Source organism: Mercenaria mercenaria, chromosome 7 (assembly GCF_021730395.1).
Source record: "Mercenaria mercenaria strain notata chromosome 7, MADL_Memer_1, whole genome shotgun sequence".
Lineage (NCBI taxonomy): Eukaryota > Metazoa > Mollusca > Bivalvia > Venerida > Veneridae > Mercenaria > Mercenaria mercenaria.
This window is the reverse complement of record NC_069367.1, coordinates 36,105,154-36,129,443: the sequence shown is the minus strand read 5'-3', so window position 1 is coordinate 36,129,443 and position 24,290 is coordinate 36,105,154. Positions and strand designations below refer to the sequence as shown.

The 24,290-nt window shown below is 33.8% G+C and overlaps 2 protein-coding genes across 2 annotated transcripts in view; both read right to left on the bottom strand.

The window, feature by feature from the left end:
- Window positions 1-33: 33 nt before the first annotated feature.
- On the bottom strand, window positions 34-5,312 carry LOC123555495 (uncharacterized). The gene is made up of 2 exons (XM_045346103.2): window positions 4,932-5,312; window positions 34-938 (listed from the first exon to the last, which is right to left on the bottom strand). The coding sequence occupies exons 1-2, from the start codon at window positions 5,209-5,211 to the stop codon at window positions 517-519; spliced, it is 702 nt and encodes a 233-aa protein (XP_045202038.2). The 5' UTR covers window positions 5,212-5,312; the 3' UTR covers window positions 34-516.
- A 4,676-nt stretch (window positions 5,313-9,988) lies between these two features.
- LOC123554417 (uncharacterized) overlaps window positions 9,989-24,290 on the bottom strand; it is a 30,412-nt gene continuing 16,110 nt past the window's right edge. The window contains exon 6 of the mRNA XM_053548105.1: window positions 9,989-10,067. The gene's annotated coding sequence lies outside the window, so the exon portion shown is untranslated. The remainder of the gene's footprint in view (window positions 10,068-24,290) is intronic.

The following is a 24,290-nucleotide window of genomic DNA, read 5'->3' as shown; positions in this document are numbered from 1 at the left end:
GTTGATGTTTGTCATCGGAATAGTTTGTTGAAACAAAAAGTCACACACGTTTGTAAAGAATTTAATTAGAAAAACAAACTCATTCTTATTCAAGGGATGTAGAATGCAATCATGAAATCCATAAGTTATGGCATCATTTATTGGTATTATAGTTTATTTTTAGACTTGTAACTTGTCAAAACACGTCCATAAGAAATGCACGGATCTACCGCGAATATTCTTGATCTGGATGCCCCAACCATTTGTGATTGTGATAGAAAATAACGCATTTACTCAGATAAATTTTAGGGTTATGCTAAAACATCTCGTTCTATTTAAAATAACAACAAAAATGATATAAACTGAAAACTATATGATTGCAACAGTTTTTAAACCACATTTGGAACAGAAAGAAACGTTCAGACACGCAGAAACAAGTCAAACATAATAACACAGTGCATAAACACTATGCAAGAAAAGTTTTCAAAGAAAATATAACTCTAGAAAGACGCAAAAGACTAGTCCTTTGATATTTTTTTAGTTTATTGTTGCAAACAAAACACCAGAAAAGCTGTTCCAAACTCTTGAATCCTTCCAGAAATGTAGGCCACTAATAGATGATATGACCTTTATCCAAACACGTTCCTTTGCATCTAGTATAGCTGCAGCTGTAGCCATTTGGCAGCTGTGATTCAGAACGTCTTCGTCAGTGAACAGTCCCCTCATAACAGGTTCTTTTTCCGTGTCAATTTCATAGTAAACGTAATGGCCATCAGTAATACACAATTGTAAGTTAAACATATAGATGCCTGCGACAGGTGTAACGTAAACTCCAGTTTTGTTGTTGTAACCAGAACCCCTATCAAAGTACGTCGTGCTAAATACAAGGGTCTCGCCAGACATTGGTGAAGTGTTCTCTAGATTGTGCGCAAGGAAGGCTACAGCTACGTTTTCTTGACCTGGAAATCAAACATTTTGAATCATTAGACATTTTCATATAATGTACGTTCATCATTTTCAATTTCAAAAAGAAAGCAAGCATTAACTTACTGATTTTGAAAAAAACTACATAACAGACGTCACGGCTAAAGTCATTAAAACATATATCTGGCATACGGCATTGTTAAATATTTGACGAGTAAGTGGCGATCCGGATAAAATTGGCAACGTCAATCCCGGTATGAACATAGAAGTGCTATTCATTTAAGATATGTGTCAGTTAGACATTTGCGAATTAAGTCTACGTGGACTGTTGACACCTAAAGCGATAGATATTTCAAGGGGACAGTAGCAACATAATTTGATTATATTATGCGCGGTACGACAAAAATGTTTTTATCGACAATATAGTTTGGGTTATTATATCATCATTATGCGGTAGGTGATACAAATTCGGATGTGTCTGCTTTTAGCTCGGCTTTTCGAAGAAAAAGTAGAGCTATTGCACTCTCTCCGACGTCTGCATCGCCGTTGGTTAAAGTTTTTGATAAAGTCAAATATCTCTGTTACTATCAAAGCTACTGACTTGAAACTTATAATAGTTATTTACTATTAAAGTCTACACCAGGAGAAATATTCCCCATAACTCTGATTTGTATTTTGATAGAATTATGTCGCTTTTTAACCTAGAAAATATAGTTAAAGTTTTTTATCAAGTCAAATATCCCTGTTACTATCAAAGCTATTGACTTGAAACTTAAAACAGTGATTTACTATCGTAGTCTTCACCAGGAAAAACAATCTCTGATTTGAATTTTGACAGAAATATGCCCCCTTTTTACTAAGAATATTTTGTTAAAAGTTTTGATAAAGTCAAATACAAATGTATCTCTGTAACTGTTAAAACGTCTGACTTGAAACTTAAAATACCTTTTTACTATCAAAGTCTACACGCGTAGAATTAATCCCCATTACTCTGTTTGAATTTTGATAAAGTTATGTCCCGTTTTTACATGGAGTTTTTTACTGACAAAGCTCTAATTCAGAGTCAAGCACTGAGAAAGGTCGAGCGCGCTGTCTTACGGACAGCCCTTGATCTGTGTTTCTGTCCATCAGGGAGAAGTTATGCTACACATATCGCCAAAAGTATTTAATTGAGCCATGCACTCTGCACGTCGTCTCAATGTGGTGAACATTTATGCCAAGTTTCTTTAAAATCCTTCAAGCAGTTCAAGAGTTACACATCGCACTAGAAACAAAGTTATATGACCTTTGACCCCTAAGTGTGACATTGATCTTGTAGCTAGCCATCCAAAACATGCACTCTGCGCGTCGTCTCGATGTGGTGGACATTTGTGCAAAGTTTCTTTAAGATCTCTCAAACAGATCAAGAGTTACAGAGCGGACACGAAACAAAGTCATATGACCTTGACACGTTAGTGTGACCTTGACCTCAAAGCGAGCCACCTGATACAGGCGCACTACAAGTCGTCTTGGTGTGGAGAACATTTGTATCATGTTTGTTTAAAATCCTTTAAGGGGTTCACGAGTTACAGTGTGGAGTCGACACGAAATTGCTAACGGACAGACGGACACACAGACTGACAGACGGCCAGATGAACACCTGTGGTATCCCAAAATACGTCCCCTCGGCCGTATAATAACAACAAAGGAATGGAGACGCAAGCTATTACGTTTTCTACAGTTTTCACAATAATTTACCTACTGACCTACATTTTGATCCCAGCTGACCCAGTTTAGGTTTTTTATCTCGGACGACGACGACGATAGAATTAAAGAACATTTCAGGCAAGTGTTATGACGCTAGATCAAATACTTTTTTTCGATATGTATAACAAAACATGTCTCTGGTAAACAGACGGACGGAAAGACAAATCCAAATCTTATCTTTGCGGTGACATAATAAGCCAGTCCTTACCATCATTATAGGAATGTTTCCCTACCAAACATAATTAAAATTATCATGTTGAGACGGTCCCCTTGAAAAATCGATCGTCTTAGGTGTTCACAGTCCACGTAGGCTTAATTCGCAAATGTCTATTAAGCAGATGGATACATAAACGCTTGTAATTTTGATACGGGTGAACACGGCTATCGTCTAAGAATGAACTAGCAGTAAATAAGGTGTAAGATTGTTCCTGATAGATCTATTTAATTAGTTCACACATATCATTGAAGATCTGTCCATGACTATCTGATAATCTGACACGTTGACCTGTATTATTTATACGGTTGCTAGTAGTTACCATGACGCACTATTTAATAACTACAAATCATACTTTGAAATTTAGATGTTATTTATAGAACACGATATAATTTAGAAACATTATCTTAATTCTAAATTCAAGGGATTGTAATTTAAACGGTGAAAATAAAGGAATTTAATTCTCAGTATCATACATATCTTATAAATGTATTAGTGTGCATTGTTCCTTATACTTTTAAATTATGTGTTAATAAATGATAGATTAAGTACAGAACGTGCAGAATATATAAATCTTTTTCTAGATGATTTTTGATGAAACATTTAAATGTCTGTGTAGAATCAATCTTGTTTTTCTTTTGTATTTCATATTTTCTTTTGTCTCAGGATTGCTTTTGTCTACAAATTTTTTAAATATCTCGATCTCTACTTTTACTTTTTGTATCATAATACAAAATATCATAATATGTACATTTGTAGCCTGTATGCAACACGGATGCACCATTTTGTCTTAGAAACAATTATCAATTGGTCCCATGTATCATTTATTGTAAACCTGAGCTTTTCAAACGCAATTGCTACTCTACTTTACGAAGAGGAATAACAAGGTGCTATTCATCAATTAGAAAATGATCAATTGACAATAAAAACATTCTGATTAAAACTTTATTAAAGACAATGTATATATTTTACATAATATGAAAATATATAATTCATTACAGTAAAAGGCAATTCCGACACAACTTTCCTTGTTAATTAGATATTACGAAATTGAACGAAATGCATTTCCGAAGTGCATATTTTAGGCAGTGTAACTAAAAGTACAAACTTCAAGTAGGAACTATCTATTTTAGATACATGTGTAGCTAACTGCATCAAAGTACGTAGACTGAAACATATTACTGAAATATAATTTTCTGAAAAAGAGTTATTTTAGCTGAAAAAAAAAATGATCCCGGGTAAAATATTTGGAAAAAATGGAGACAACTCCGCTAAGACTTTATGGTAGGCTTAGGTGGCTATTGACCTAGAAACTCATGCAAACTATGCACTTTTTACCTCTAGGCAGGAAAAAAAAAACATGCATAATTGCCACATGGATTAGCAATCTGAACAGAAAACTATGTAAAGATCAAATAAGTTAATGCCCTGGGGAAAGTGTGGCATTTTCTGTGGTGAATTTTGTCAACAAATAGACAATCTTTTTAAAAAAGTCAAAACCCATAGAATTTCACAAGGTGAAATATGTTGAAAAGCCTACTGCTGGAAAGAGAACAATCTAAACTATCCATATATGTGCGTCAAAGTATAGGAAAAATATCAAGAAATATGAGAAATCACAGAAATCAATTTTGAGACTGTTAGATGCATGACTGTTTTAAATCATGCATAGCATTCATGAAAGTTATTTTTTCCTTTGCACTCATAACATGGACGGGATTAGGATTAACAAATGGTGTTCACTGAACAATTTCACAATATAAACAGATTCTTTACCTTGTGTAAAGAAGGCTTAGGATAAGTCTCTACATATATCGGCTAAATATGTAGACTAAAAAAGCTTATGAAAAATACAAGCATAGAACACAATTTGAATAAAAACACGCAACCAAATCTTTGCATATCATTGTACCATTGATGCAATGTTGTAAACTTTACACTGTTAGTGAATTATTGACTAGCAGGAAATAATTTTGCGTAAATTAGTACAATTGATATAATATTTTGTAAATATTTGATGAATTATTTAAGTAACGAAATATGTTTATGAAAAGGAATAAATACATACCATCTATTTTATCTTTGATTTTGTCAATAACTTTCCTATTGTCCTCTCGAGCATCGTTTACTTCTTGCTTTGTTTTCTCCCAGTCATCCTGTAGAGCATCAAGTCTATTGGATATCTGAAGCTGCATGTTTTCAGTGTCCGATTTTATCTTCTCCACATAAAGTTCCGTTTTTATCATCTTTTCAAGTGTCTTCTCTTCATAGTGAAATCTGGAACATTCTCGTTCGCTTGAATATACAAAAGCGCACACAGTCGCTAATAGTAATGTGTTCACAAACATCTTAAATCTTCTGAAATCACCGACGGAGTGTTTCTATTCTATTACTTTGACAATATAAGTCGGCTGAAAATGTAAGTATGGGATGTTCAAAAATTTCTGTAAAAGTTTTCATTCATTTAGATGAATATTTAAAACTATAGACCTCATCCTCTGTTTTAAGCAGACATCGGCTGTGAAAATGCAAGCATATATATTACTAATTAAACAGGAACCTTCGTGCTTCTCTATTTACCTGCTTTACATTGTGCCTTCAATTAGAAAAAAACCCACTGAAGTTCACGAGAGGTGGCGATTCCCTTTTTTAAATGTCTTTGGGGACATCTAAAATTAAATAGGATCGAACTCGCTTACTACCCCATTGCTAATGGAACCTTATATCAAGGCAAGGGTGTTTTATATTATTTACAAAAGTACACGGAAGGGGACTGTTTGACTGCGAATTTCCATGGCGGAGAATAAGTCCAAGATTTGGAGACCAGAACCAGCAAAATCTGTACAAATTTGTTTGATGCGGGAGTTTTGAATATGGAGTCGGGTGCAAAATCATATCGCGGGATAATTATGCATGCTATGAAGAATTTGTTCACCTATTTTCCCGCGTTTTTTCCAAAGTAACTGCAAGAACAAATAGCTTTTAAACATATGAATGTATAAATCTGGTATAATAATTTTCGGAAGTATATCTGCATGCAAAGTACATTTTGACAGCCCCTGTACTTCATGATGCTAAGCAAAAATACGTTCAATGGTACTTACATAAAAAGGATTTTTGTAATGATTTTCCTACTGTGTTGTGATAATGAAACAAATTCCACAATAAAGCCTCTAACATCGTTAGGCTGTTGATGTTTTCTCAATCAGGAGTATAATATGATGGTCTTTTCAGTATATTACGTTTTTGTCGCTTTGGTGTACGCGCAGCTTACGTAGCTAGTTTCATTGTGTCGTCAAGGCAGGCGCACCAAAGCGTCATACACAGACTTTGGAAGTTTTGGTTAGCCATTTTGGAGCCTGACCCAGCGCAACAAAATGAAATTATCAACGCGCTACAATGACATATTGCGCTGTATAATGTCCGAAAAAAGACACCATAGTATACTGTTTACCTTGGCACATGATATTTATTTCAATCAAACAAATATGCAAAATATGCTGAATACTGTTCTTAATTAAATCTCTGAAATCTAAACGAACTTAATTACGATCTGAATATTATTTGTGATGAAGTTATTACAGCTTAATTAAAGATAATAGTATAAAAAGCAACCATGAAAGCCGCAATATTCTGGAAAAACGTTTTAAGTAATTTATCCGGAAAGCATTCATTTTTGTTTTTACTAACATAATAACTGATAAATAGTGATTTTAGCAGTGAATTAATGGATCAGATATTCCTGCGCAGAATAATGCTTCAAGGGGTAAGAAATTCATAGTTCCCAAAACATTTTATGTCTTATGACGGAATTTTGGACATAAACTTTGAATCGAACATATAACATAAAACTTAAAATGTAGATGTTAATTTAAGATATCATCAAATAATAATGATAAAGACGATGTTGCTGGTGTATTTCTTTGAAAATCACATATGAATACAATAAGGTTATCATAATAGTAGCTCGACCTGGGATGCTGTATTCGGCTCAAGTGGATTTTTACAAGATCAGATTTCACGAGCGTGATCCGAACTTGCGAAATCCATGAGAGCCGAATCCCAGATCAAGCTACTGTTATAATGACCCTTTTATTATATACCTCCACCTTTTTGTCTGTTGTTTTGTTATTGAACGAAATCTTCAATATTTATCGATGTTAAAAGGTTTTATGTGTGCTATTTATAGAGCTTTATCAAGTCATGCATATTAATGAAAATAATCCGGCAACATACAATACAAAAGGTACAGTATGGATAGTTTTCTGCCTGTTCATATTTGCTTGTGAAATACAAGCCGACTTCTTTACAGAATTTGTATAGATATATAATACGTTGCACCTCCCAGTTTACCAATTCTTATTACATATTACGTATGTTGCCGATTTGTGACATATTTTGCCAAGTGAAATTGTTTGTGGCCGAAAGCTATTTATATATATATTTTTTAAAAAACTTAGTAAATACGATTTATTTAAGCTCGTTTGTGGAGAAAGTTTAAAGCTTATTTGAACCACTCTCGAGCCACTTCTTGGAAAAACAAGTACTGGTGTCAATATGAGAAATCATGGTCGTGCCCCCAGTGGGGCTCGAACCCACGCCCCCGGGTTGATCGGCCGGCACCTTAACCTTTAGACCATCGCCCCCTTTTTAAAAAAAAACTTATCGCAAATAACTTATAAAGCGGGCCCATTCTTTTTTAGATATATCGTCAGTTTACTTCAAAACGTTGGGACACAAACATGTTTGAAACCTGGTGTTAAGTTTCAATTCCTATCAAAATAATTTAAATTTACAAAATACAATAGTTATTTGCTGCCTATGATGAACATTCCTGTGTGCATGATCATTCTAAGTTTTTTAAAAATGTTTGGACATTGTAAGGCTATTAATCTACTGATACATAATTGTCTATTAAAATTTTATATAATATTGTCTAACAATATAGTTAATATCAACCCATTAGCAGCTTTATTCTTGACAATTGGAATCGTTTGGTTTTTGTTAACATAATAGTCCATTCTGTCTAGCAGGAACTCCTTGGAACATCATTGAAACATAAAATCTGCAAGAATATTCTTTCAAAGCATAGAATGCAATCATGCAAAATAACAGCAGACTCGGTTTGTATGAGTCTGGTCACGAGAGGAAATGAAAAGTGCAACACATCTTACGCCCTAAAATTTTAAAATGTTTGATTAAATTATTTTGATTAATCTTTGTCTAACTTGTATGCATGCCTTTCAGACTTTCACATAAATTGTTATCCCTGTACTACACAACATTACCCGACTTGTTTGGTCATAACTTGTGCACAGCAAAAATATGATTACACTTTTGAAAAATCTCAGTGTGTAAGATTTTGATACAAAGGTAAAGCAATTGAAAGTCTTTTAGTAGCCAGGAGTAGGAGGAGAATGGGTTTGAAATAACAGAAATAGCGACTTTTGAATCCACTAAATATAATAACGTAAATAAAAGAATGTCAACGTTTGAGCATAGGATCTCAATATCAATGACTTATACCTTTTGTCACGTAGATAGATAAATACCACGACTGAATTCAATTCAGCGAATCCAGAAGCGAAACTGCATGTAATATAAAGAGCGGACGCAGTGGTCCAGTTGTAACACTGACTACGAAACCAGGGTCATGAGTTCAAAACCCTCGCTTCTCGAATATGATTACTAACATTCAGATAAGAGTGTAAGTATGTTTTACACAGGGCATGCTACAAAACCAGGGAAGTTTTTCAATTGAAGCGTCATCTGTATCTTCCCTTCATGAACAAAATCAGTCAAATCGAGTCTGTTATTATTTTCTTGGTTGCTTTCTTTGCTTCCAAAGGATCTTTTTACCGATTTTATTAACTATCACACCAGCAATCCTTAAAGTGCCGTGTAGCGGCTGTGAAACGTCTCCCCGTACTTGGATTCAGTGCTGGAATATTTTCTGGTCCTTTGAGATCATAGAGTCCATTCAACATGTGTGTAATAGAGTTCCTATTAAGCCGGTGCTAGGGGACGTGAGAGGTGTTGCACATTTCATTACCTCTCATGAAAATACTTAATCAAACCGAGTCTGCTATTATTTCTTCTTGGTTGCAATCTTTGCTTCCAAAGAATCTTTTTACAGATTTTATTTTGCACTGTCCTTGAATTACAATCATTGATAGTCTTCAGGATAAGGTGTTCGTATGGGCTACCATCGGCGACTAAGCTTACAGACACACAAGCTGTGTGTTAGGGTGGATTGTGATCGGTCATCCTCAACACACAGATTAGAATCAGAAACATAAAGTTAAGATAAATAAAAGAATATTCATTCTATGAGTCTAATCATGGCTTTTCTCATAATACATATTATATCTAGCCAAACATCTGTGCGTGTGTGTGTGTGGGTGTGTGGGTGGGTGAGTGGGGCGGTTAAACCTGATGACTGAAAACATTATACATTTATTATAATAAGAATATAGGCAAACAACGGCGAATAGATCTTTGACTGGATGGGCGTACGAATTTATCTTTCACACTTATATAATATATTCAAAAATAAAAAAAAAGCATTATTATACTAAAACAAAAATTCAAGTCGGTGTATGTATATCTGACACAAGTTTGAACAGACCAAACAAGCACATAATATCAAAGACAAACGTTTGATGAATATAAATAGTGGATATTGCACACTGAAATTACAGGAAGCTCCAACAAAATATCCTCTTTTGTTTTACATGATCATGTCAAGATCATTGATCACGTGATACTTCCTTGTGAATTTGATTAATTAGCCTATTAAACTTGGAGTACGTGAAATAAGCTGGTGTTATCAATAATCTTAGTCTTATGAATAATAATATTATATAGTTAATGTTTCTGTTCGAAAATGTATCACTCACTTAGTACATTGTAGTATGACTTACATGAATCAAAAGGTTTAATATTTTTATTGTCAAAGAAGAAGCAACTGGAAATGCGTTTCACATAGTCAAATAAATCATTCAAATACATGTTCAGTTATATCAACAAGTTCATGCGTTTATGTACAGTATATAGTTACACAAGTACAGAAACTTTACATATGTGTATTTATTAGAAAAAAACTTTTTCAAAAGATACAAAAAACACATCACGCATGTCAATATTTCATTCTTTCTTTATCAGTATTTAAAACATTTCGCCATTTTCACCGACATCGACATTTCTGAAATAAAAAATACAAAATATATATAAATAGATTTGATTTGATTTCAATTAATGCAAATAACCCTTTTAAAGGACTGTTCTTATATTTGTTAAAAACTGTAAATCGAAAGTATAAAAGTGATTTAGTGACTTCTAGAGAGTATTAATTTATGTAAACAGTCGTGAAATTTGTAAAAAGCTCTAGCGCTGGTAATACAATAAATTAAAAGATCCATATTCTGATTTGCAACTTCAAGTATATCATATTAAAACATCTAAATCTAAATTTTCCGTCAGTTCTAATACGATATTAACAAAACCAACAACATTAACCATTACCCTGCTTAATTTCTAAAATGAACTGGTCCATTAATTCAATTTGGGCCATATCACTTATTATTCAAAGGGATGTTCACTGAAAATTTACCGACTGAATATCGAACAATGCAGACCATGATCAGCCTGCACGGCTGTCTGCACTGGTCGCAAAGGCAGAATCACTTGCCGCCAGCAGGCTAAAGGTTAAAATGTAGTTATGTTTTTTTGTTTAATGATGTTGTCTACTTTGTATATTTTAATGATGAATCATGCCCATCTATTTTTTAAAAGTTGTTTCTTAAACTCTTTGTAATTTGAATTTTTATACTTAACTTGAACTGATATATGTAAGAAGGCGAGAATCTTATCTGTGTACTAAAATCACACTCGAGTCCACTACCGGAAAAAGCGAGGTTAACCGGATGTTTGACATGTGAATATTATCTCTTTAAATGACTGCTTCATTTCCGGGGTTTTAAAAATGTTCCATTTAATGATTTATAATCTAGACACTCAAGATACATACCTTTAACCCCTGCTGCAAAGAGGCCGAATTGACAAGCACGACACCGATCCACAAACCATAAACATCCATCAATGGTCACCGAAAAGCAAACGCGAACGTAATCAAAATTTTTATTGCAGTTTTTTTGTCCAAACGCCAGTTGTCACTGCCTTCAACTTTTCGTAAAAATCATTAACTTGCCAAAATGTGGTGTCAAACACTTCCTGATAATAAAGAGAGTTTTTATTTATTAAAGTCGCTTTTACCCCCATCATTTAACAATGTATATACATTTGGTGAATATCACTATTAACGACGTAAATCGAAGAAAACTAAGAAGTGAAACTACAATATGCTTAGAACACAGCACCTCGAATTATGAATAGAAGGTTCCACTATAGTTATGTAACCTGTACTGAAGGAGCCAGCTTTTTTGCAACCAGCTCCGTACAAAGTACATGACGAAATGTTTGACCCGCATCTATAAAACATTTCACAGTTAATCCCGAACCTATGTCTTTTTTTACTATTATAGAAGTATACAAACTGGATAGGAACATCAGATGATAAAATGCCAGGATTTCTTTCGCAAGTCCGAATGATCATTTCTTGACTTATGGTAACGATAGGTTTATGTACATAGATCCAAAGACTATTTCAAAATAAGTTAAGATATGCGAACTCACTGTCTGCTTTAATATGTCTTTCAAATCCCATTTCTTTCAATCTGACAGATTAATCATAACTTTAAATGCTTTATAATTTATAATTATATTCGTTTGTATATTGTTTAAAATGTCTATTGTAAACAACTTTTGAACGTGTTTATACGTGCCTGACTGAGTTAATTGAATTTTACGGAGACTATGAACTCCCTTCCAAATAAGTTAAGACATGCTAATTCACTGACTGCTTTGATACCCCATTTCTTTCAACCTGACACGAATTAATTGTAACTTTAAATGCTTTGTAATTTTAGATTTGTATTTGTTTGTATACTCTTTAAAACGTCTACTGTAAACAACTTTTTAACGTGTTTACACATGAGTGAGTAAGTAAGATGGATTTTACGGAGAACCGCCACGAAATGGGTATATGCCGCCAAGAAGAAGTTATATTGAAAACGTAAATTAAAACATCTCTAAGAAAATTAATGTAAAAACATTTATATGATATCAAAAATATCATTTGTAAACATAATAATATCGCAATAGATGTTAACAAAAATATTTCATGTTCAGATTTTACAATAGATGCTTGTCTGTTTAAAAAACTCTTTCAAAGATTGAACGTTATAGTATGTACTGCGCTGTGGAGTGAAGACCACACACTCATTAAAATGTGTTTAACAGTAAGCGCTGCATCAGGTTGATCTTCATGCTGAACATAAGCAAAATAAATGTTTCACTTTCTAGCTTTTACGAAGAGACGACCGATAATTTATGACTATTACGTTATAGAACTATTTTTCAATTCAAGAGCTGCACCAGTATTTTATACACGGTACCATTCCCCCTAATCTCACGTAGTAAAAGACTATTCTACCACATCTGACCAATATTTTAAACACAATACCATTCCGCATAATCTCACCTAGTAAAAGACTATTCTACCGCATCTCACCAATATTTTATACGTGATAAACTTACAGACTACTCTACCGCATCTCACTATTATTTAATACACGATAAACTTACAGACTGCTCTACTGCATCTCACCAATACTTAATACGTGATAAACTTACAGACTACTCTACCGCATCTCACTATTGTTCAATATACGATAAACTTACAGACTGCTCGGGCTTCTCTAATGAAGCATCTCTATTATAAAAGCTACAAGCTGACTGATATTTGACGTACTAGTATATTGCCGTTATTTTTCTAGGACAAAAACATCTTGATTTTTCATGAAATCATTTTCTTTTGAATTTTAAATCGCATCGACTTGACAAAAATCACACGACGAAGTTTTCATGTAATATACTCATCCAAACACTATGATATTAAAACATTAGCATCTAAGTAAAACTCGGTAAAATTGGAAACATATTTAAATTACCACATATAAGCCAGTCTGTATTAAACAAGGCCCCAAGAATTCCACACACGAAAAATATCGGTGCCACACCGCTTACTATAAGGTAGATCAGGATCAACTTTTCAATACCACAGTCATGTAGATAAACCGATCCTGAAAAAGGTGGATTCTGAGAAATCTCACTTTTTTCTCTTGCTTATTGTATCAAAATTTATTAAAATATAATGATAACGTTTAAGATTCTCACCAATTATCATTATCATATATATATAAAAATTGACATTAAGTCGAAAAAACCAATCACCGAAATAATAAGAACAAATTGTCTGTGAGAATACTTTCTGTATTATATACAACTATTCATTTGGTATATTCTTAAAATCACTGAATGGTGAAATCATTTAAGCGGTCAGCAGAAGCAAACAAGTAACACCGATTTGAGATTGAACCCTCGCCATCAGATCGCATCTAAATTGCAAGCGGATATAAACAATTATTGACCTAATTAAATCTAGATATTTTTGTCTTTCTGCATTTGATCATGGTTAATTTTGTAGCGAGTAAAGAAAAGTAAAAGTTCTAATTGTGGGCAGCGAAGCGTGCCCACAGATTTACCATACCACAAATTTACGGACGATACGCTTATCCGAAACCGAACAACAAGTAGTTCCATGTCCTCCATAAATTTTACCTTTTCAAGTCTGTTTAACTTTCAGAAAGCTTCTGAGATTCACCTTTATCAAAAAATGCATTGCTTAAGTACATATTTTGCCGTATATATATTTTATAACAAAAACAAAGCGTATGAAAATGAGCATGCTTGCTTTGATCACATGACTAAAACAATACTTCACCACGTGTCCAAAATAAACTACAAATAACCTGCAAAAATAGTACAGTGCTTCAGCTTCATCCGCGTAGATCTATAATCGGTATTAAAACCAAGTGGCATCTTTTGTAAACATTTTTAAATTAAAACTTCCTGCTAGAAAAGTTAATCGAAATTTTATTATTATAACAACACCAAAGAGCTTGTTTTGGTCACATGATCAGGAAACATCTAACTTATCACGGCGTGCGTTCTATTTCGATACGATACTGATAAAAATGCACCCGTGTATCCGTCGAAGTTTGTAGCGCAGAAATAGGTTTATGGAAAGTATATTGCATGAAATCAACAGAAGAGGTGTCATCTTATTTTGTTTTCATAGAGAAAGATACGATCCTTTCACAATGTTTACGTAAAAAAGATCTCCAAACATCACATAATTATCAATTAGTCCATGACCTTTGCTCAAATTTACAGTTATTCCCCTTGTTCCAGTAAAAGCAGGGTGTTTTCCCATTGATTTGTTAAAAATGCTTATAATTCAAAAAAGATTTTGAGCAAGATTAACCAAACCTCACAAAATGTTCAATAAGCACACGAGCTTTGCTCATATATTATTTTATCCCCTTTGACAGAGTAAAAGCAGAGTTTTACCCCTTGATTTGGTGAAAAAGGATGAAAATGCTTATTGATCAACAGTAGTTTAACTTAAATCACAAAACTTAAGCTATCTGTTCATGCCCATAAACCGCTGCCCACATGAGTCCTCTCAGTGCTTTTATTTAGAAAACCCACCCATCATAATTTTGCAATACCATAGCCGAGCAAAGCAATAACCAGTACAATAATAAAGCAACAGAAAGCTAAAATAGATAAATATGTTTTAACATGCTGTGTTTTGATAATATAAGAAGAACAAATCACATCTTTCAATTTCCATCAATAAAGCTACTTAAAGATTTGCCAGTTTTTGTTTTTGCGTATAATGTTGAAATAGATTTATAGCTTAATATTTTTCTTTGAAATTGCCATCATTGCTTGAATAATTTCAATACAATCAATACAATACCAAGTTACATAATTATTTAATGACTACAAATCTAGTCGCCAAAAGTTACAAGTACAAAGTGATTTTCTTACCAATCAGTTAATTACCAAACAGAATTAGTATCTTGTTTAAAACTTATTTAATTAACATGTCTATAGAAATATTAAAACTGCATAAATGGGGAGTAGAGCATAATTTGAACAAAATCAACCAACTTCGCTTACTTATCTTGACTGTATTATATTAAATACGAGTGAATTTAAGGGTTACTACTAGATATTCAAGTATGCACCCTAAGATATTTCATTGTGGATTATCAAAGTGCCAATATGCAAATATCGTGTACACATTGGCCTCTTAATTATTAATCTAAATTAAATTACATATGACCGTGCAAATACTGCGAATTCTCTGATGGCCTTCTGCTATAATTTGTCTTTCTTGTCTTTCCCTAGGGAAAACGTTGTCTAAACTAGCGTCCACTTAGGTGACGTCACATAGTCCTTGCACATTTATGACGTCATAAACTATAAAAATAATGCCAGGAAATGTCACCACGATCTATTTTGAACGTGATAGGCAGAAAAATGATCTTATATGTCTGCCTGTGTAAGACAGCTGTTTTCCCAACCCTCGGGACAGCTTAGATAAAAAACCTCGCTAACGCTCGCTTTTTCATTCCACACTGTCCCTCGGGTAGGAAAAACCCATCTAAAACAGGCAGGTATGTAAGGTCCTTATAATCTAAAGTTGTACTCACTCATTGCTCCGCACATCACACACATCTCGCCTTCGTTTGATTTCCCTTTTCCCATTTTTGAGTCGGCTAAACGCTGTCAAGCGTTTGACGAGTCCTTGCTATCGCACGATTTCTCATTCTTAAATGGCCTCACAACACAGCGAAGTGATGTAGTTCCCCTTGGATTGTCTCTAATTTCAAAGAGTTCATTGATCGAATGAAGTTCATTTTTGTCAATCCTATTTGCTATGAACCAATATACGATGTAATCTGTCATATTTATGACTTTTAATGTGCAATTCTCGAATAAAGCCACGTATTTTCTTCCGCGGTAACTCATTAAGCATAAACACGCTTAACGATTCTGCAGGATTGGTAAAACATTTGCGCATATGATTATGGGGCGAATTTTATGCCTTTTGTCACAAAATAGCAAATATGATGTTCACAAATTCAAATAAAAACTGCATATTAACTTATTAGCCAAATTATCCATTTGTTACCCTGTCCCTTAAAAAAATAATCTTTAAAATCATTGCGCAAATAACAAATTTATTGTGCTGTGCATTTTATGAATTGCGCAGACTTACAAAACTTGCGTAACATCCAGCGAAAGACAAAATATAGTTCCAGAACATACTGTAAAAATTTTATGAGTGGGTACCTCTGAAAGCATTGGAATGTCTCTTATCAAAGAGTTTACCACATCGATCTAATTAACTTAAAGACAGCTTCATTTTAAATGACCCGAATAAGATATGGCAGTACGTTAATTCTTCCCCGAGACTTCGCGGATAAATTTCCCAACTTACATTCTGGACACTTCTCGGGGAACACGCGTGATCTGTTTTTTAAAAAAATGCTTCTACGACTTTGCGTGGGTTAATTTTGCAGTCAGTAAACGGATAAATTATCGGAAGAAGAAGCTCTTACTGGTTTGTTTAGTTACTACTGATATTAAAAATGATATTAATTCTTATTTTTTCGAGAAATAAACAAATCGGCGAAACATTAAATTGTATTTTCTTTTAGTTTTTGAAATCGAAAGTATGGATCGTCATGTTTGGCTGTTTGACGAAACGAAACAACTTTTTTATGAAAAGATTTAAAAAGGGTAAATTTAAACGTAAACTTCAATGTCAGATACTGCCAATTGCTGCTAAATGTCTTCGTTCATCACAATTTGTAAAACATATTTTTGAAACTGGAGAAAAGTGTAATCGTATCCGGATATAATATTTTGGGTAAATATCGAGCTGTGTTATGAAATTTTAACATTCAAGTAAAAAATAATGATAGATATTATTGTAAAAGAAATGATTCTAGAATTTATTTTTATTACACCTAATATAATCCTATGTCAGACTCGATTCTAGTCCGAGGCATGATCTGAAATAAAAAAGATGAAGTGACAGTCATACTTTGCGATATTGTAATACTAGAAAGAATCTAGATCTAACCTTTCTGGAATTTTGACTGGTTTGGATAATTTGCTTACGATTCAGGTTCGCAAAAAAATGAAACCGTCACCCATTCTGCTTTTCATGATGACACATGGCTTGATTTTTGCAGTCAGTAAGCGGATAAATTATCCCGAGAAGGAGCTCTTATGATTTATTAATTTTTCTACTGATTTTTAAAAATGATTTTATTTCTTAAATTTTCGAGAAATAAACAAATCGGGGAAACATTTAAAAATTTTATTTCTTGTAGTTTTTAAAATCAAAAAAAGATCGTCTATGTTAGATTTCTTTGACAAAATGAAACAATTTTTTTTATGAAATGATTTAGATAAATTCACCGTAAACTTCAAAAGTCAGATACTGCCAAATTTCTGCTAAACTGTCTTCAATCATCACAATTTGTAAAACAATTGTTGAAAAGGAGATTTTGGCGGTATAAAAGAAATTGTAATCATATCCGGATATAATATTTTGGGGAAATACGACTGTTTTTATGAAATTTTAAACATTAAAGTAACAGACATGATAGATATTATGTAACAGAAATGATTCTAGAATTTATTTTTTTATACATACATAGAATCAATATCAGACTTATTTTTCTAGTGCTGAGGCATGATCTGAAAGTTAAACTATGAAGTGACAGTCATTCATACTTTGAATATTGTAATACTAAAAATAATCTAGGTAAAGTTTAGAAATTGAACATAAATTTTCAGTTAGAAATCGCCCCCAAAGGCGTATCAAGGGTCTTTCATTTTCAAAATTTCCTTGTTATTTACTTGCAGGAGGGGTATCCCCCACACCCTCCCCCATATTGCCACTTTACAGTTTGATACATTTGCCCTTTACCACCTGCCAGAATGCCCCTTTCAAAATCTGACTGCAGTTCAAAGCGGAAGGAACACCCCTCCCCCCACCCACCCTGCTACCGACCACGGGAAAAATGGCTCAAACATTTTTCAGGCCCAGTCTGGGCCTGTCTGTCTACAATGAACAAAACGGATAATTGAAAGTACATAAGACTTGGGGACTACTGACATGGTTTTGAAGGGTTAAAAAGGTCTGAAATAGAATAAATGAGGTTTTAACTAAAAAAGAACTGCATTTATTAATATTGGTTATCTTTTCCGAAATTGGTAGCTAGTCCGAGTAACTCTAGTTTCGAAGCGCAATTTTCCTGTCAGTGTAAACATTCATGACACCCATATTTTTGACACTCAGCAACATTTACATATCTTTAAACGCAAAAGTAAGTATAATTTAAATTCACATCCCTTATAATATGATTGAACAATACCCAGCGTGTGACACGGTTATTGCCAGGCCCCTTATCTGTAAATATCTGAACAGTTTTCGTCCATCCGTTACAAATTGTATGTGGCAATCCGCGCTATAAATTTCAATATATAAATTTTCATATTCAAATTTTATCATGGTGCGAATATATACCAGCCGATAATTGCTGTTTTGGTAATGCCGGAGGCAAATGTTTACTGGAAAAAAAATTTATAGTCATGGGCAGTATCTTATGTCACCTGCAAATTGTAAGTTTGTACTTTCAACATTTTTATTTTGCGAAACCACTCTTCAATTTTAGAGAAATATATTGGGTTTAAATACTTGTATAAAAAGTCAATCAAAATCGATTGAATGTCCATTTCATCTATTGTAACAAATCTCGTTTGTTGGGGAAAAAAAAAAAAACCAAACTGAAACTGGGGACATACTACCAGTACATCAATCATTAGCCGACTCTCAGGCCCTTCAGGCCTTTGATTTAATTCTTATTAACCAACAGATTGTAAGGATGAAACTGAAACTGAAAATAAAGATGCTGAACCATATAATTTTGTTGAACATATCAAAATTTGTCAACAAGTTCAGCTCCTAATTATAGATACATTTAGAACATACCCTGGTGCAATGTCTAATGATATCAATACTTATCAAAAGAAGGGCAATGTTCCAATAGCAGAAAAAAACACCAAACAAACAAAAAACAACAACAGCACCCGCATTCCAAGGCTCCTTTTCATTTATAAGGGATGTTGATAAGGTACCAGAACGTGATATTGTTGATTTTACTACCAATGCTTATGGTGAACTTCTTATTGAATTTCTGGTAAATTCAAATTTTTGTATTGTTAATGGAAGAAATACCATTAAAATGATTATACCTCTATATCTGCAAAGGGGTCCTCTGTCGTAGATTATTGTATACTAGTAACTTGTCAAGGTAGTTTAAATAAATTTAAAGATTTTTCTGTGATACGTACAACAGAGTTAATTAATACCTCTGAGAACATTTCACTTTTTGCAGGAACAAGTATGTCAGATCATTCTATGTTAAGTTGGAAAATCACTGACTTTTGTTCCAACAAGGCTGTAAGAAACTTGCCCCTTTTAACCTAAAGATAAGTTACGTAACAAACCTGTTGATTTCCTTAACAAAATGTTTCTTGCAGAAGTAAATGCGTTATTGATAAGTTAGAGCAAGGGATGAGAACCCAGGATGATATTGACTATGTATACAATGAATGGTGTGTTATTTTAAATTCTAACACGACCAGCCAATAACCTACATACATGTAGAGCAAATTCTATCTCGGGTTATTCTGCAATAACCCACGCGCGTGCAATGACGTCATCTGATTTAGGTGCGTAGCACGGTCGTAAAAAGTAGTTACCATTTTTTCTAACACTGTTGATTCTAGTATGTCGTGTTAGAATCGAAATAACAAGTTCCCAAGTGTGATTTATCGTTGAATAACCCGAGTTTTTCGTTCTTATGTGAAACAATATATCACTCAGGCCTCCGGCCTTCGTGATATACTCAAACGCAAAAGAAAGTGTGCATTTTTTAAATTTGAATATTCTCAGTTCTAAAAGAGGTATCCGTCTACAATTTGCAACACACTTTGGTCGAAGCATCTACGATTGATCTTCTTTCAATTTTACAAGAGAAACTGGCTGGAGTCAAGATAACTAGCGATAGTGGACTTTTGCACGATTTGCACGTGCTGCCCATAGGAAATGTACATGTCTATAAAAATGTGTTTTGTTAGTTTTCTTATACCTTTGGTGAAAGGAAAAACAGATTAGATTTCAAATCTGTGCTGTGATAAAATGCCACGCTTAGTGAAACTCAGCGAATAGAAGCATTAACAATGCTTCAACGGGGTGACAACGTTATTTACGTCAGCAGATCGTTTGGGTGCCAAAGTAATGTCATAATTCTTTTGCACCAGCAATTTCAGCAATCTGGTCGAGTTGCTTACGACATAGATCCGACAGACCTCGGGCGACACCGCTACTCAAGAGTGGAATAAAATTCCTCGTGACGTCATTCTACTGTTACGTTAGGCATAAGCGTTGCCATATTAATGCTTGAATAAATAGTAGAGGTTGTCACACACGATATTTAAACAAAACATTGTTTGAGGAATAGGCAGCTTTTTTTATCATCTGACAAGAAAGAGATTTACAACTTCCGTCTTTGACCCCTGTTGGCTTTGAATAGCCAGGAATCCCCATAAATGTCACAAATTTGAAAATAATCGAAACACATCAAATTGGCCATAAACTGCACTAAATTTTGGTACCAAACATGACATACTTTTTGACAAATTTATCTACTACGAACAACATAATCTACTCCAGTTGTCGAAAACCTGAGTGCACACTTTCTTTTGCGTTTGAGTATATATTCTTACGCATAAGAACTCAAAACACGGGTTTTTCTACTATAAACCACGATTGGGAACTTATTATTTCTTAAACAGGACATGTATAATCAACTCCCATATAAAACGGTTAGTTTGGGTTTAAATAATCAAAAACGACGACCAGGAAAGCCTTGGTGGTCTGAAAGACTAACAGAATTATGGTCTAATGTTTGTAATGGAGAACGCTTGTGGGTGAAGAGTAAGCAACGAGCAGAAAAAGTACGATGTAAATCCGAATATGTTAATATTCGCAAATTGTTCGACTGTGAAGTGCAAAGAGCTAAACGTTTTTACTGGTATAACATGCACCAAGAACTTCTTACTGAGTACAATGTAGATAACACTAAAGTTTGGAAAAGTATTAGGGAAATTGGTGTTTGGCATCGTAAAAAACAGAGCATACCTAATGAATAAAAAAAAATCTGGAAAGTAGATCCCTCGAAAGCACCGAGAAAAAAGCAAACAGCGAAAATTGCAGACTCGGTTTTATTGAGTCTGTTCATGAGCAGTAATGGAATATGCAACACTGCCCACGACCCCTAGCACCGGCTCAAGCAGTATTAAATCTTCAAATCTAAATGATCCCGAAGGACCAGAAAATATAACAACACTGAGATGAAGTCGGGGCGACATTTTACGGCCGCAACACAGCACTTAACACCCGCTGTTGTGAAGTAAATAAAATCTGGAAAGCAGAAGTTGTTTTGAATAATGGTAATATTTCTTGTTCACTTTCCGATGTACTTCATAAATGGCAGTCAGACTTCAGTTCTTTGTTCCATAATGATAATGTTTCTAAATCTGATTTTGCTTTCGACGTAAATGGTACTAGGTCTAGTGATGTATTTTTACCTTTTTATGAACCTATTTCTATCATTGAAGTGAAAAAGGCGGTTGATAAAGCTAAATATGGTAAAGCTCAGGGTCCAGATAACATACCCTCAGAAGTTTTAAAGAATGATACAGCAATTTTATTCTTACATTCACTTTTTAGTATATGATTTAGTAATTGCATTGCACCGACAGTATGGGGAAAGTCTATTATCAACCCTATTCCTAAATCAGGTTCCGCAGACCCCAGAAATCCTTTATCTTATAGAGGAATAGCACTTGCATCTTCCATGTTTAAAATCTATTGTACTATTCTTAATGATCGGTTAAATGTTTGGATGGAAGATAACGACAAGCCTGTGGATGAACAGAATGGTTTTAGAAAAAAATGTAGTACAACTGACCAAATTTCGTCACTTACTAATTTGATTGAAACCAGGAAGAAATTGCATAAATCTACATTTTCTGCCTTCATTGATCTCAGGAAAGCTTATGATTGTTTTAATAAAGAGAAGTTATGGGTAAAGCTACTATAGATCGGTATTTCTGGAAAAATGTTGACAGCAGTGAAATAACTCTACTCATCTGTTTATGCTTGTGTTAGAGTCAATTTCTTTAAGACAGACTGGTTCAGTGTACAAACTGGTTTGAGACAAGAATGTATGTTGTCTCCTTTTTGTTTAATCTGTATATCAACGACTTAGCACTATATTTAAAATCTCTGATGATTGGTGTTTCGTTTGAGAATGGAAATATTTGTATTCTGATGTATGCAGATGACATAATTTTACTAGCTGAAAAAGCACATGACTTGCAAACTTTATTAAATGCTCTAAATGACTGGTGTAATACCAATTATATGAATATTAATAGTGGTAAAAGTAAAGTTATTCATTTTCGACCTGTATCTGTTCCAAGATCAAACTGTGTTTTTATGTGTGGTAATATGATTGTCGATACTGTAGATAAGTATATATATCTTGGTATAATTTTAAATGAATTTCTTGTCTATAATGTAACTGCAAAAGCAGTAGCTCAAAGTGCAAGTCGTGCACTTGGACTAGTTATTGCTAAATGTAAAGCCATTGGAGGGTGCCTTATGATATCTACTGTAAACTATATAATTCACTTGTTTGGCCAGTAATCAACTATGGGTCGTCTATATGGGGCTATCGGTCATACTCTTGTATTAACTCAGTGCATAATCGAGCTATGCGTTTTTTCTTATGTGCTGGTAAATATACAGCTAGTGTAGCACTTGCTGGAGAGATGGCATGGTAGCCTCTTAAAGTACGTCAACATGAAACGGTTTCATATTTTTGGGTACGTCTCTGTAATACATCTGCGGATAGAATTAACAAGCGAATTGCACAATGGGCTATTTCTAAGTCGCGTGTGTTTTGTAAGAATTGGTTTTTCTATTTTAGAAATATACTAACTGAATGTAATTTAAATAATTACTGTAGTATAAAAAAACATGTGTCTAAACGAGTTGTTGTAGAAAATGTTGTGAAGATATCAATGAAAAATTTGTACACAATAGGGCATACTCTATTAACAGAATCGACAGTACGTCTGGTAGAGGACGGAGCAAACTTAGAACTTACTGTATTTTGTAATCTGGTTTTGGTGTAGAAAATTACTGTAAAATGATAATGCCATTGCAACATAGGTCAGCATTTTGTAAATTTCGCTGTGGTGTTGCACCTATAAGGCCGGAAACAGGCCGGTACGAAAATTTAAGTTCAAAGATAGAAAGTGCCCATTTTGTAATGTTATAGAAACAGAGAAACATGTAATTCTTAATTGTAGCTTGTATAATGATTTAAGTGAGACTTTATTCCACCATACTTTGAATGCCGAACCTAATTTCCTTGCTTTAGCAGAAACTGAACCGTTTATTTTGTTGTTCACATATCCATAATTAGTCAGAAGATATGCCAAAACCTGTGGTGATATTTTAAGTAGAAGACAATTTTACCTTTGTAAATAATGCTAAGGTGCACTCTTTTTGCAATTGTTTACCTCTGTATAAAGTGCTAACTTAAAGGTGCTTTTTTAGCTCCACTATTCGAAGAAAATGGATGCTACTCTACTAGCGCCCCGGTGTCGGCGTGAGCTTCTTTTGGTTAAAATTTTTCGACACCTTTGTTTTTCTTTGTTACTTTCGCTTAAATCTTACTGTAACTCCTAATTAATACTGCTCAGCATGCAAACAAAGTATGTGCAGGGGCTGGCCCAATTATACCCAAGGTCAAGGTCACCAAGGTGTTATACTTCGGTTATTTTTAATGTTAAAGTTTTCGGCAACCTTTGTTTTTCTGATTTATCTTTGTTACTATTGCTTATATCTTATTGTGAATTCACATAAACATTGTCCAGCATACAAACAAAGTATATGCAGGGACTGGGCACATTATACGTAAGATCAAGGTCATCAAGGTGTTATCCTTATTTTTTTACATAGATTTTGTGTGTAAGTACAGGTATTTTATTGAGACATAAATTCATTTTACTTTCAAATTGCTGAATAGTGGAGCACGCTGTCTTGCGGACAGCTCTTGATATTTAAATGATTGTTTTATTTCATATATGATTCTTGCTAAGAGGTGGATGCTAATTAGCTCATCAACAATTTGATGAGATAAAAACATTTTCAGTACAACCAAATTTAAATTTGGCTGTTTTCTTATTCACGGTTTTATGGGCTTTCTTTTAACATGGTGTTTTAAATGTGCTT

What these genes read in the sequence shown, in the direction of transcription:
- LOC123555495 (XM_045346103.2), bottom strand. Translation starts at nt 5,211, where the DNA reads ATGTTTGTGAACACATTACTATTAGCGACTGTGTGCGCTTTTGTATAT. An exon ending in AATCAAAGATAAAATAGATG is followed by an intron (nt 939 to 4,931) that starts GTATGTATTTAT and finishes TTTGATTTCCAG; the next exon opens with GTCAAGAAAACGTAGCTGTA.